Here is a 12,122-nt window from a genome sequence, read left to right on the forward strand (position 1 = left end):
AGCTGATCATAACAACCTTCCAGCTAGCAGCTTTGAGTTTGTCTTCCACTTAAGAGTGAACATTTATTAGTGCCGTGTTAACGACTGAAGTAATAACCGGACATAAACACAGGTGAGGAAGTGTAATACGAAGTTGAACGCACGTGCCATTCCAAAACAGAAACACGTGGGTCGTTTTACTGTGTTACTGTTCGCAAATGTTAGCTGGCAGAAAGGCCACGTTTTAAAGAGACAATATAGGTATAAAACGGGCTCTGTGCCGTATAAATTGTGTTATTGTTATGCATAAATGTAGCTACATAGCCCAGTTATGGATCAGTTATTGAAAATAAAAGCTAACAGTGGCTAACTGTTAGCTAGACCAGGCTTCTGTCGCAGTAATTTGACTATTTTGACACCACCTTTTGTAAATCATACTATATATTATCCGAACAATATTAAAGTTGTCAAACAGCCAGTAAAGATATAACTATACATGTCCCTGCTGAGACTGATCTTGGGTAAGTAGCCTAGCTAGTTTTCTAATGGAAGTTAGCTGGACTCAGGCGGGCCGAGGAGGGGGTCGTTCGCGCCAAAGAACAGCGTGTTGCTAGTTCATCTGTGGATCGACACGGGACATATCTAGCTATGAGACATACTGTATTATCATTGACTACACTACTCTGAGAGGTCCACAATGTGGCTTTTAACTCCTCTGTATTTTGTATGGTCAAGTTAATGTATCATTGTGGACTGACACATTTGTAAATACATTTTGTCTAACTCTTATGTGTGTGTGTGTGTGTGTGTGTGTGTGTGTGTGTGTGTGTGTTTTTCTACCAGATCGTCATTATGCCTTCTGCTTGTGACTCCCCGATCGATGACATTGAGGACATGGTGTCAGCTGACGACCCGACTCCACAGGAGAGGCAGTATGCCAGGAAGAGCATCGTCCCCAGAGCCAGGAAGAGAAACACCCAGCAGACGACAGAGGTGCTGCAAGCAGACAGGTGTGGTTAAATCAATGCACACTTGTTTGATTAAAGAGGGAACCTTGCCTGAGAGCTGAAGACTTGAGTTGTCTTCCTGAGCTAATGTCTAGGGGCTTTAGTTCAGGGGGGTATCTCAGTATTGTGACGTGCAAGAAACCCGGGGTTCAGTCCCAGTCATTTTAAAGCATGCTTAGACGAACTTGAGAGGATGGCTCCTTCACACCTCTGTGCTGCTACTACCTTATCTCTATTTTTATGTCTCTTTCTCAATAGTCTTTCCCTCCATTCCTCACAACCTCTGTCCTCCTCAACACTTTCCTCCCCTCTAACCACCTCCAATCAGGAGGAGGTGTGAACAGAGGACCTAAAGAAACAAATGACCATGCCGTATTGAAGATGGCTCTACTGCTGCCACTAGCCAGGGACCAAATCAGTACTTCTCGGCCACTTCAATTTAACTGTAGAGTAACACTGCCACTTAGGGTTCATTATAGAATGCAAGCTGTCGAGCTTCATCGACCCCCAATTACTTAATTTCATTATCAGCTTCGAAGGCTACGACTCTTCCTCTCCCCTTCCATTGTTTCTTGCTTATCTACATATTCTTGTGAAATATAGCAACACATTTAAACAGAGTACTAAAAGCCAACAGTCCCCATAGTATAAACGGGGCCCAGCATTCATTGTTTGTAGTTGATACATCCTCTTCTCTGTAGCGTCTGAGTCCCTTCCCATAGTATAAACGGGGCCCAGCATTGATTGTATGTAGTTGTAGTTGATACATCCTCTTCTCTGTAGCGTGATCCCGGGCATGCAGAAGATCTGGATGAGGACGTGGGGCTGCTCCCACAACAACTCAGACGGAGAATACATGGCTGGACAGCTGGCAGCGAGCGGATACAAGATGACAGGTAGGAACCAGTGTGTGCTGTTCAAATAGTTGGCCTCGAAAACAACAACAACAAGTATAATGTGGCCGGTGTGATGGTTGCCTTGGTTACGAGGTGATGGGGAGCAGGGGTTATGGGCAGGTAGGGTTAGGTGTTGTGGGGGTAGGGTTAGGTGTTGGGGTGGTAGGGTTAGGGTTGATGGGGGGTGGAAGGGTTAGGGGATGGGGTCACGGGGTGGAAGGGTTAGGGGATGGGGTCACGGGGTAGAAGGGTTAAGGGATGGGGGTCATGGGGTGGTTGGGTGTTGTTGATGACAGGTAGGTCAACAGGTCAATGGCAAGCTGTGAAATTGGTGTGAATGTGTCTGGTGGTCTTGTGGTAGCGCTGTCTACTGTGAACTACACATCCTCCATCTTGGGCCTTACTGTCTGTTGGCCTCACGGTGTATCCCTCTTTGTCCTACATCCTCCATCTTGGTCCTTACTGTCTGTTGGCCTCACGGTGTATCCCTCTTTGTCCTACATCCTCCATCTTGGTCCTTACTGTCTGTTGGCCTCACGGTGTATCCCTCTTTGTCCTACATCCTCCATCTTGGTCCTTACTGTCTGTTGGCCTCACGGTGTATCCCTCTTTGTCCTACATCCTCCATCTTGGTCCTTACTGTCTGTTGGCCTCACGGTGTATCCCTCTTTGTCCTACATCCTCCATCTTGGTCCTTACTGTCTGTTGGCCTCACGGTGTACCCATATTTGTCCCTACTGCCCTAAATGGGTTTGGGGTTTTGTGCTGAAGGAGTCTGCTTCGGTTTGTCTCAAATGGACCAAGGTCTACACAACTAACCACAAGGTGGCAGTCTGGCTCCATGATAAAGTCCATAACCATTTGCTCTGTGTTCTGAAGGGTATGGAACATGTTACTGCAGACATAATGAAGAGCTGATTGGCTGTTTGGCTTTAGTCTGGTTGTGTTCTGAAGGGTATGGAACATGTTACTGCAGACATAATGAAGAGCTGATTGGCTGTTTGGCTTTAGTCTGGTTGTGTTCTGAAGGGTATGGAACATGTTACTGCAGACATAATGAAGAGCTGATTGGCTGTTTGACTTTAGTCTGGTTGTGTTCTGAAGGGTATGGAACATGTTACTGCAGACATAATGAAGAGCTGATTGGCTGTTTGACTTTAGTCTGGTTGATAGTAGGCTGCAGTTCAATACTTAGCTGTGCTGTTTGCTTTAGTCTCTGAAGGGTATGGAAAAGCACATAATGAAGACAGGCTGTGTGGCTGGAGTGCGTTTGTAGCTGAAAAGCACTTAAACAGGCTGTGTGGTGGAGCAGCTAGGGAGGGGGGGGGGGGGGGTCTGTGTGGAGCAGCTAGACACTGGGGTGGTGGGGGGGGTCTGTGGAGCAGCTAGATGTTGTGGGGGGGGGTCTGTGGGGGGGGGGGGGGGGGGGGTCTGTGGAGCAGCTAGACACTGGGGTGGTGGGGGGGGGGGGGTCTGTGGAGCAGCTAGGTGTTGTGGGGGGGGGGGGGGTCTGTGGAGCAGCTAGGTGTTGTGGGGGGGGGGGTCTGTGGAGCAGCTAGTTGTTGTTGGGGGGGGGGGTCTGTGGAGCAGCTAGTTGTTGTTAGGTGGGGGGGGGGGTCTGTGGAGCAGCTAGTTGTTGTGTGTGTGTGGGGGGGGGGGGGGGGGTCTGTGGAGCAGCTAGGTGTTGTGTGGGGGGGGGGTCTGTGGAGCAGCTAGGTGTTGTGTGTGGGGGGGGGGGTCTGTGGAGCAGCTAGGTGTTGTGTGTGGGGTGGGGGGGGTCTGTGGAGCAGCTAGGTGTTGTGGGGGGGCGTCTGTGGAGCAGCTAGGTGTTGTGGGGGGGGGGTCTGTTGTGGGGGGGGGGTGGAGCAGCTAGGTGTTGTGGGGGGGGGTCTGTGGAGCAGCAGCTAGGGGTTGTGGGGGGGTCTGTGGAGCAGCATGTTCATAGTTGTCATTAAACATTTTTTTAAACATTTTTTTAACTAAGCAAGTCAGTAAGAACAAATTCTTATTTACAATGACATCCTACCCCGGCCAAACCCGGACAACGCTGGGCCAGTTGTGCTACGCCCTATGGGACTCCTGATCACGGTCGGTTGTGATACAGCCTAGGGGGTCTGTGGATCAGCTAGGGGTTGTGGGGGGGTCTGTGGAGCAGCATGTTCATAGTTGTCATTAAACATTTTTTTAAACATTTTTTTAACTAAGCAAGTCAGTTAAGAACAAATTCTTATTTACAATGACATCCTACCCCGGCCAAACCCGGACAACGCTGGGCCAGTTGTGCTACGCCCTATGGGACTCCTGATCACGGTCGGTTGTGATACAGCCTAGAATCGAACCAGGGTCTGTGGTGACGCCGTAGACTGAAGCCGCCAAGTTATGGTTCCTCATGATGTTTCTAATACGTGTTTCTATTGTTTTCTATATTTTCTGCATTGTAAAGGGTCTTGTTTCCCTGATGAATACACTCCTGTTTATTTCTCTCTGATGTTGTCAATCCTTTTTAATGTAACATCAAGTGGAAATGTGCTAAATACCTTTTTTATTTGTAAATAGTTTCCACAGCCTTGTTATCTTTTTGAAATGTCTGTTGTTTGTGCTGGTTATTATTTAAATGGCGCGGTAGTGGAGTGATACTGTAGCAAAAGGCCCAGACATCTGAAATGTAAATACCAGTCTATCTATCTTCTAGCACTTTAACTAAAGCTGGTTTGTTTTCCTCCTAAATCCCTGACTGACTCTGAACAGAGTCCTCCGCTACTCTCTCTCTGCCCCCCTCTCTCTCTGCCTCCCTGCCCCCCTCTCTCTCTGCCTCTCTGCCCCCCTCTCTCTCTGCCCCCCTCTCTCTCTGCCCCCCTCTCTCTCTGCCTCCCTCTCTCTCTGCCTCCCTCTCTCTCTGCCTCCCTCTCTCTCTGCCTCCCTCTCTCTCTCTCCCCCCTCTCTCTCTCCCCCCCTCTCTCTCTCCCCCTAGTCCTCCGCTACTCTCTCTCTGCCCCCCTCTCCCTCCCTGCCTCCCTCTCTCTCTGCCCCTAGTCCTCCGCTACTCTCTCTCTGCCCCCCTCTCTCTCTCTCCCCCTGCCCCCCTCTCTCTCTCTCCCCCTGCCCCCCTCTCTCTCTCTCCCCCTGCCCCCCTCTCTCTCTCCCCCTAGTCCTCCGCTACTCTCTCTCTCCCCCTAGTCCTCCGCTACTCTCTCTCTGCCCCCCTCTCTCTCCCTCCCTGCCTCCCTCTCTCTCTCCCCCTAGTCCTCCGCTACTCTCTCTCTGCCCCCCTCTCTCTCTCTCCCCCTAGTCCTCCGCTACTCTCTCCCTCTCTGCCCCCCCCCCCCCCCCTCTCTCTCCCCCTAGTCCTCCGCTACTCTCTCTCTGCCTGGGAACGTTGGCTGTCTGGGTGTGGTTTTGCATGTGATTTGCATGTTATCCAGACATCAGAGATGACGAGCCAGTTTATTTATTTAAATCGGTTTTTAGAGAACAAGTTGTTATTTACAATGACGGCCCACACCGGGTTAACTAGGAGGCTCTCTTCATAGGTAAGGGAAGAGTGGGTGGGTGTGTTGTCTGTGCACAAAATATAGTCTGTGTGTGTGGCCTTGTACGTCTCTACCTTTGTGTGTGTGTGGCCTGTACGTCTCTACCTTTGTGTGTGTGTGTGGCCTGTACGTCTCTACCTTTGTGTGTGTGTGGCCTGTACGTCTCTACCTTTGTGTGTGTGTGGCCTGTACGTCTCTACCTTTGTGTGTGTGTGGCCTGTACGTCTCTACCTTTGTGTGTGTGTGGCCTGTACGTCTCTACCTTTGTGTGTGTGTGGCCTGTACGTCTCTACCTTTGTGTGTGTGTGGCCTGTACGTCTCTACCTTTGTGTGTGTGTGGCCTGTACGTCTCTACCTTTGTGTGTGTGTGGCCTGTACGTCTCTACCTTTGTGTGTGTGTGGCCTGTACGTCTCTACCTTTGTGTGTGTGTGGCCTGTACGTCTCTACCTTTGTGTGTGTGTGGCCTGTACGTCTCTACCTTTGTGTGTGTGTGGCCTGTACGTCTCTACCTTTGTGTGTGTGTGGCCTGTACGTCTCTACCTTTGTGTGTGTGTGGCCTGTACGTCTCTACCTTTGTGTGTGTGTGGCCTGTACGTCTCTACCTTTGTGTGTGTGTGGCCTGTATGTCTCTACCTTTGTGTGTGTGTGTGGCCTGTACGTCTCTACCTTTGTGTGTGTGTGGCCTGTACGTCTCTACCTTTGTGTGTGTGTGGCCTGTACGTCTCTACCTTTGTGTGTGTGTGGCCTGTATGTCTCTACCTTTGTGTGTGTGTGTGGCCTGTACGTCTCTACCTTTGTGTGTGTGTGGCCTGTACGTCTCTACCTTTGTGTGTGTGTGTGTGGCCTGTATGTCTCTACCTTTGTGTGTGTGTGGCCTGTACGTCTCTACCTTTGTGTGTCATCTGAATCTTTTATGTGTGTATCTGTCTGTCTGTGGAGATAGAGCCAGTGGAGGGGGGGGGGGGGGTGCAGCCTGTTTTCTGGGCTGTGAATAGTAGCCCTCTGGGCGTCCCTCATCAGGGAGCAGAGAGGGGGGGGAGACCGTTCTACTTCACCTGTGTCCCAAATGGCTCCCTATTCCCCTACGCAGTGCACTACTTTAAGACCAGGTCCCATGGGGACTAAGGATGCCATTTGGGATACAGTGTGTTCTACCACAGCTGCAGAGGGACATTAATCACATGCTTCAAACATGCAAATTCCCTCCTGCTCCTGCTCCCTGCATGCAGAGCCTGTGAAATGTGTTCTAATTGTCCTGGTGATCTGGTCTGTTCCATTAGGAGCTCAGGAAGGCAAACAGGAAGTCAGGCAGACAGGCGGGCGGCCAAATGGGAAGGACGGCAGGACGCTTTCCTTTCTCTCTATGTCTGGTCTATACGTTTATCTCCTCCCTCTTGTGGCCCAGATAGTGTTTATCTCCTCCCTCTTGTGGCCCAGATAGTGTTTATCTCCTCCCTCTTGTAGCCCAGACAGTGTGACTAGAGAGTGTTTATCTCCTCCCTCTTGTGGCCCAGACAGTGTCACTAGAGAGTGTTTATCTCCTCCCTCTTGTGGCCCAGACAGTGTGACTAGAGTGTTTATCTCCTCCCTCTTGTGGCCCAGACAGTGTGACTAGACAGTGTTTATCTCCTCCCTCTTGTGGCCCAGACAGTGTGATTAGACTATGTTTATCTCCTCCCTCTTGTGGCCCAGACAGTGTGTCTAGACAGTGTTTATCTCCTCCCTCTTGTGGCCCAGACAGTGTGACTAGACAGTGTTTATCTCCTCCCTCTTGTGGCCCAGACAGTGTGACTAGACAGTGTTTATCTCCTCCCTCTTGTGGCCCAGACAGTGTCACTAGAGAGTGTTTATCTCCTCTCTCTTGTGGCCCAGACAGTGTTTAACTCCTCCCTCTTGTGGCCCAGACAGTGTCACTAGAGTGTTTATCTCCTCCCTCTTGTGGCCCAGACAGTGTCACTAGAGTGTTTATCTCCTCTCTCTTGTGGCCCAGACAGTGTTTAACTCCTCCCTCTTGTGGCCCAGACAGTGTCACTAGAGTGTTTATCTCCTCCCTCTTGTGGCCCAGACAGTGTCACTAGAGAGTGTTTATCTCCTCTCTCTTGTGGCCCAGACAGTGTGACTAGATAGTGTTTATCTCCTCCCTCTTGTGGCCCAGACAGTGTGACTAGAGAGTGTTTATCTCCTCCCTCTTGTGGCCCAGACAGTGTGACTAGATAGTGTTTATCTCCTCCCTCTTGTGGCCCAGACAGTGTCACGAGAGTGTTTATCTCCTCCCTCTTGTGGCCCAGACAGTGTTTATCTCCTCCCTCTTGTGGCCCAGACAGTGTTTAACTCCTCCCTCTTGTAGCCCAGACAGTGTGTCTAGACAGTGTTTATCTCCTCCCTATTGTGGCCCAGACAGTGTGACTAGAGAGTGTTTATCTCCTCTCTCTTGTGGCCCAGACAGTGTGACTAGAGTGTTTATCTCCTCCCTCTTGTGGCCCAGACAGTGTGACTAGAGAGTGTTTATCTCCTCCCTCTTGTGGCCCAGACAGTGTGACTAGAGTGTTTAACTCCTCCCTCTTGTAGCCCAGACAGTGTGACTAGAGAGTGTTTATCTCCTCCCTCTTGTGGCCCAGACAGTGTGACTAGAGAGTGTTTATCTCCTCCCTCTTGTGGCCCAGACAGTGTGACTAGAGAGTGCTTATCTCCCTCCCTCTTGTGGCCCAGATAGTGTTTATCTCCCTCCCTCTTGTGGCCCAGACAGTGTGACTAGAGAGTGTTTATCTCCTCTCTCTTGTGGCCCAGACAGTGTGACTAGACAGTGTTTATCTCCTCCCTCTTGTGGCCCAGACAGTGTGACTAGAGAGGGTTTATCTCCTCCCTCTTGTGGCCCAGACAGTGTGACTAGAGAGTGTTTATCTCCTCCCTCTTGTGGCCCAGACAGTGTGACTAGAGAGTGTTTATCTCCTCCCTCTTGTGGCCCAGACAGTGTGACTAGAGAGTGTTTATCTCCTCCCTCTTGTGGCCCAGACAGTGTGACTAGAGTGCTTATCTCCCTCCCTCTTGTGGCCCAGATAGTGTTTATCTCCCTCCCTCTTGTGGCCCAGACAGTGTGACTAGAGAGTGTTTATCTCCTCCCTCTTGTGGCCCAGATAGTGTTTATCTCCTCCCTCTTGTGGCCCAGACAGTGTGACTAGAGAGTGTTTATCTCCTCTCTCTTGTGGCCCAGACAGTGTGACTAGAGAGTGTTTATCTCCTCCTCTAGTTTGTTCCATTCCTTAATAGTCTGAGTTGTTTAGTAGATCTTTAGCAGATCGTCGTGGGCATATGGTGTCCTGACACTGTGCTGTGTATTTTAATATATATTTGTACATGTGGGCTAATTATTCCTGATACGTCCTCCTGAAATGCATCTCAAATAAGGGGGTGTGTCCCAAATGGCGCCCCTATTCCACATAGGGCGTTTCCACGCTGACGGGATTAAGTGGAGACGCCGATTTTAGTAAAATAGAAACGTTAAATTGTTGGCCAACCAAAACCCGATGGTTTCGTCAACCGTAGAACTCTAAGCACAATGACGACTTTGCACAATTTACACAGTAAAATAATGGAAAACTGTGCAGTTAACGACATTTATCTCAACAGTTCTTCCTGTAAAATGTGTTTTTTTTGGTAAAATCTGAAAGTTCTGTAGCTCTTGTGTGTATAGTTGTATGGTTTAGTTAAACGTTGTAATCAGCAGGTTTTTTTGCGGTATGCGCTGAGCCAGTAACCTGAAAGGTGGCTGGTTCGAATCCTAGAGTCGACGAGTTGAAAAGAAATCTCTGTGCCCTTGAGCAAGGCACTTCAACCTAATTGCTCTTGTAAATCACTTTTTAAATGTAATTTATTTTTTATAAGAGCACCTGTTAAAGGACTTAAATGTGTACCATTTTTAACGTAACAAATCTGACTCTCTGCGTAATTCCGTTACAACAGAATGGCCCCTTTTGTTACAGCGTAGTGCATTTCACCAGGGCACTGTGGGCACTACATAGGGAACAGGGTGGCTTTTGGGACACAGACGTGTGGTTATGCATAGTTTAATGAGACTATTAGACTGAGAAGAGATGCTTTCTGCCAGAGGCATGGACATAATAGTTACTCAGCAGCCTGCATTACTCATTGGAGGGATCTGTCAGACAGAGACAGAGACAGACAGGTAAGTTGTATCAGAGTTCTAGTGCTGTATGAAACATGATAATGACTGTGAGGTGACCGTCTGAGATCAGTAGGTCGTAGGTCAACAGCAGTGCTGTGCTGTATGAAACATGATAATAGGTCAACAGTAGTGCTGTATGAAACATGATAATGTCTGTGAGGTCATAGGTCAACAGTAGTGCACTACATACGGACTGGAGAGACCATTTGTAAGGCAACGTATAGTGATGTTAGTCATGGCTAATGTCCCTGAGGCGTCACTACAGACACCCTGGTTCGATTCCAGGCTGTATCACAACCGGCCGTGATCGGGAGTCCCATAGGGTGGCGCTCAGTTGGCCCAGCGTCGTCCGGGTTTGGCCGGAGTAGTCCGTCATAGTAAATAAGAATCTGTTCTAACTGACTCGCCTAGTTAAATAAAGGTTACATTAAAAATGTATGGTATTGACTGGCTCTGTGTCTGGTCCGGTTCTCTGGGCTGGGGTCCGGTTCTCTGGGGTCCGGTTCTCTGGGCTGGGGTCCGGTTCTCTGGGCTGGGGTCCGGTTCTCTGGGGTCCGGTTCTCTGGGGTCCGGTTCTCCGGGCTGGGTCTGGGGTCCGGTTCTCCGGGCTGGGTCTGGGGTCCGGTTCTCCGGGCTGGGGTCCGGTTCTCTGGGCTGGGGTCCGGTTCTCCGGGCTGGGTTCCTGTTCTCCGGGCTGGGTCTGGGGTCCTGTTCTCCGGGCTGGGTCTGGGGTCCTGTTCTCCGGGCTGGGTCTGGGGTCCTGTTCTCCGGGCTGGGTCTGGGGTACAGACACAACAATAATAATAATAAAGTGATACCAAAGCTCTGTGAAATTTGATGTGTGAAGTGGAGGTGGTTTTACACAAAGTGCTTTAGATGGTTTCTCTGTTTCTCTGTAGGCTGTGACCCCTTACACACACACACACACACTATCCTGGGGGCTTGGTTGAAGGCCGGTTGTGTGACCGTGTTGTCACTCTGACCAATGGCAGGTAACAGGGTGTGACATTGCCACTTTCTCACCCCCCCTTCCATTTCTCCCTCCATCCACCCCTCTCTCCTCCTCCCCTCTTTCTCTTACCCCTCCCTCCCTCCCTCCATCCACCCCTCTCTCCTCCTCCCCTCTTTCTCTTACCCCTCCCTCCCTCCATCCATCCACCCCTCTCTCCTCCTCTCTTTCTCTTACCCCTCAATCTCCCTCCCTCCCTCAATCCCTCTCGTGCCATCTCTACTTCCACCCTCCTCCCCCCCCCCCCCCCTGACTTCATCAGCTCAGAGATGGGGGGGGGGGGGGGGGGGATGGCAGGTGGTGTTAGGTCCTTATTTAGGCCCAGAGTGATGGACAGGCACTGGGGGGGTCCAGTCCGAGGCCGTTTGCCCGTCTTCCTGACGGACAGTGGGGATTGGGAAAGGTGAGACTGTCACGGCCAAATCGGTGGAGATGAAACTGGGAACGTCCTGTAATGGTTTTGGTGGCGTCAGCTCTGTGTGTGTTGGGCCCACGCTGGCCTCCCGGCTGGCTCTCATCACAAGGCTTTGCTGGACAGGCCGTTCTGAGCTTCAGGCTTAAGGCTTAATGGCTGTTCTGTTCAGACTGGGTCTCCAAAATGCCACCCTACTTCCCCATGGTGTTCTGGTCAAAAGTAGTGCACTACTTAGGGAATAGTGTTTCATTTGGGACTCACACCACTGTCTGTATGGAGAGCTGCACCTGGGGGTGTTGTCTGATGTGGCTGAATTGTTCGTTTTTTTTTTTTACAGCAACAAATAATTAATGCTTTTTAATGACTCTGGAAAGTAAAGACAGACAATTATCTCTGCTGTTTTAAAAAAAACAGTAACTGTAGAATCTACAATTAAAGCAGCAAAAAGCTAATTTGGGTTTTAAGTGTGTTTGTCCTCCCAAGACCCAATATTGAAATGGTGAAGCACAGTTCCCCTGTCCACCACCAGAGGGCAGTGTTGCCCCACTGTAAAGAGACACCATTGTTCCCTCTGGCATCTCCACAGCACCACAAGCAGGTCAACATTTTCCTCCTCTCCCAGATAGCATGATGTCAGACTTGATTTGTGAAAACATTTGTTAAACAGCGAGTCACTTTTGTCAGTATCGACAAGTGAGCAGCATGCACTATTAAAGATTCACTCCTATTAAAGATTCATAATGATTCACTCCTATTAAAGATTCATAATGATTCACTCCTATTTAAACATGCATAATGATTCACTCCTATTAAAGATCCATAATGATTCACTCCTATTTAAACATGCATAATGATTCACTCCTATTAAAGATTCATAATGATTCACTCCTATTTAAACATGCATAATGATTCACTCCTATTTAAACATGCATAATGATTCACTCCTATTAAACATGCATAATGATTCACTCCTATTAAACATGCATAATGATTCACTCCTATTAAACATGCATAATGATTCACTCCTATTAAAGATTCATAATGATTCACTCCTATTAAAGATTCATAATGAGTCACTCCTATTAAAGATTCATAATGATTC

The 12,122-nt window shown here is 49.4% G+C and overlaps 1 protein-coding gene across 1 annotated transcript in view; it reads left to right on the plus strand.

Annotated features, from left to right (window-relative positions):
- The window catches only part of LOC139418921 (threonylcarbamoyladenosine tRNA methylthiotransferase-like), a 404,223-nt gene continuing 392,101 nt past the window's right edge, over positions 1-12,122 (plus strand). The window contains exons 1-3 of the mRNA XM_071168710.1: positions 1-112; positions 823-989; positions 1,770-1,882. Of these exons, the coding sequence (XP_071024811.1) occupies positions 832-989; positions 1,770-1,882 (271 nt within the window). The 5' untranslated portion in view covers positions 1-112; positions 823-831. The remainder of the gene's footprint in view (positions 113-822; positions 990-1,769; positions 1,883-12,122) is intronic.

Source organism: Oncorhynchus clarkii, chromosome 2, assembly GCF_045791955.1.
Source record: "Oncorhynchus clarkii lewisi isolate Uvic-CL-2024 chromosome 2, UVic_Ocla_1.0, whole genome shotgun sequence".
In the NCBI taxonomy this organism is placed as follows: domain Eukaryota; kingdom Metazoa; phylum Chordata; class Actinopteri; order Salmoniformes; family Salmonidae; genus Oncorhynchus; species Oncorhynchus clarkii.